At 29.8% G+C, this 2,359-nt stretch overlaps 1 protein-coding gene across 1 annotated transcript; it reads left to right on the top strand.

Moving 5' to 3' along the window:
• Window positions 1–455: 455 nt before the first annotated feature.
• Window positions 456–1,816, top strand: LOC107926454 (myb-related protein 315). Its single transcript, XM_016857303.2, has 3 exons — window positions 456–648; window positions 1,060–1,189; window positions 1,265–1,816. The coding sequence occupies exons 1-3, from the start codon at window positions 516–518 to the stop codon at window positions 1,674–1,676; spliced, it is 675 nt and encodes a 224-aa protein (XP_016712792.2). The 5' UTR covers window positions 456–515; the 3' UTR covers window positions 1,677–1,816.
• The last annotated feature ends 543 nt before the right edge of the window (window positions 1,817–2,359 follow it).

Below are 2,359 nucleotides of genomic sequence, written 5' to 3'. Positions count from 1 at the left end.
TTATGCATTAGGGCAAAATTACAATTTAGTAAGTGAGTTAAACTTTTGTGTCTTCCAATAAGCATTATGTCCAACAAATTCATATCATATACAAGTTGACTTCAAAATTTCATACACATTTAAAAAAAAATAAATAAAGAATTTGAGCCAAGTACGGGAAAGGACGGAACCCAAGTAAATCCATGGTTGGAATTTTAGGGCACTTTGGATATCTGGTAAGGGAATCTCTACACTATCGTTTAGGGCCAAAACAAATCCTACAAACAGTTCACATGTATATACATATACACCCCCCCACACACTATATATATATGAATTAATCAAAAATAAATGAGAAGAAAGACTAGTTGCACGAATCAAATTTGTCAACGAAAACGACCCTGTTTAGTCCATACACACATGTATATATATATATATATATATATATATGAGGACCATTTCCATTGCCTCCATAAGGGAGGTGGCCATTTTTATAGCTGTAAATCTTTGGTGCTTTGAATTTTTCTTTTTCGAGAATGGGACGAAAACCTTGTTGTGATAAAGTTGGATTAAAGCGAGGTCCATGGACAAATGAGGAAGATCATAAGCTGATGAACTTTATATTCAACAATGGTATTCCTTGTTGGCGACATGTTCCCAAGCTTGCTGGTAATGTTTTTCTTCATTTGCTTCTGATTATATTCTTTTAGGTAAAAGTATCATGAAAATTTTTATAGTAGGAGTTTGATTATATTTTATCTTCTTTTAGTAAAAAAAGGACGAATTAATCATTTATTTTAAAATTTTTATTCATTTTTAGTGTTGGAATAATCAAAGAATTATAGGTTATGTAGGACTAGTTTTTAACAATAAAAATAGATGAAATGTTTAATGGAAATGATTAGTTTGTCCTTTTATCTAATGTACAGAAATTAATTTATCTATTTTTTGTGTAGAAGGAGTAAAATGCATTCGAACTTCTAATACAAAGGCCTCCATGATACTTTTACTGTTTTTTTTATGGGTTAATATATAATTTGTCTAAAAAAATATTGCCACTTTTCTGTATGGTTGATGCAGGGCTTCTAAGATGTGGGAAAAGTTGTAGATTGAGATGGATAAATTATCTAAGACCAGGTCTTAAGAGAGGGTGTTTTACAGAATCAGAAGAAGACGAGATTATTCGACTTCATTCTCAACTCGGAAATAGGTAATGGAAAACATCATTGAAAAGATTGCAGATGTTGAGATTTAAATCTTAAACTTATTTTGTTTTTTATTGTAGGTGGTCTAAGATTGCATCACATTTTCCGGGTCGAACCGACAATGAAATCAAGAACCACTGGAATACCCGAATCAGGAAGAAGCTGAAGCTTCTTGGTTTAGACCCTGTGACACACAAACCTGTTGAAAATGGAGAGAAAAATAAACAAGAAGAGACAAAGTCAGAGGATGTAATAAAAGATGATGAAATTCAAACAACTTTGGATGGAACAGAAACAGATGATTTATTGAACAATTATGAAATATTGTGTGGAAGCTTAGATTCTTCATTTTCAAAGGAAGAATCCAACAATCCATCAATGGCTACTCAAGAAGAAGATTGTTTGAAGCAATGGGTTGATTGTGTGGATTCATTTTTCTCATGGGATAATTTTATTCATCTTGAAGAACAAATTCCATTTCCATGGCTCTGAAGCTGTATTTTTTACCAGGAAACTGCTGTTTTTTAAAGTTACAAAATTTCTTTGTGATTTGATAACTGTAAATATTTCTTTGTATGGTCAGTTTGTCATGTATTTGATGCTCACTCCAATAACAATATTACCATAAATAACCGATTTGTTTTTTTATTTAACATATAATAATTAATTTATGTAATTTTTTAATAAAAATATAAAATGTAATATGACTCTTAATACTGGAGTCTCTATTATAATAAACGTCTATAATGACGATAGAACCACCGCCAAGCATAAGCAAAACCACAGACAAAATTCAAGAGAAATTTCGACTATATCTATTTAAAGGTTGAGAAACCATGTTCTAATCAACTTATGCTGTATGGTCCGTACCACTTTTTGCTTATTTTGCCCTTAGCCTTTCGCTACCACAAATCTTCTTATTTTTTTATTGTATTTATTTCTTCAACAAGTAACGTGATGTATTTATTTCTTTAACAAGTAACGGGATTCAGGTCACACAATCTCTAATAATCTCCATAATATTTATACCTATTTTTTATAATTTAATTGTAATATGAAAATCATAAACCATTACAATATAGTATTATCCTATGTTATTTAAAAAAAAATTATTTCAAATAAAGTTTAATTATTATTTAAATTGAATCGAAAATCTATATGAATCGATTAATTTA

Source organism: Gossypium hirsutum, chromosome A07, assembly GCF_007990345.1.
Source record: "Gossypium hirsutum isolate 1008001.06 chromosome A07, Gossypium_hirsutum_v2.1, whole genome shotgun sequence".
Classification (NCBI taxonomy): Eukaryota; Viridiplantae; Streptophyta; class Magnoliopsida; order Malvales; family Malvaceae; genus Gossypium; species Gossypium hirsutum.
Note: the sequence above shows the minus strand (reverse complement) of the source record. Positions and strands in the feature narration are given on the sequence as shown.

What these genes read in the sequence shown, in the direction of transcription:
- LOC107926454 (XM_016857303.2), top strand. Translation starts at nt 516, where the DNA reads ATGGGACGAAAACCTTGTTGTGATAAAGTTGGATTAAAGCGAGGTCCA. An exon ending in ACATGTTCCCAAGCTTGCTG is followed by an intron (nt 649 to 1,059) that starts GTAATGTTTTTC and finishes TGGTTGATGCAG; the next exon opens with GGCTTCTAAGATGTGGGAAA. An exon ending in CATTCTCAACTCGGAAATAG is followed by an intron (nt 1,190 to 1,264) that starts GTAATGGAAAAC and finishes TTTTTATTGTAG; the next exon opens with GTGGTCTAAGATTGCATCAC.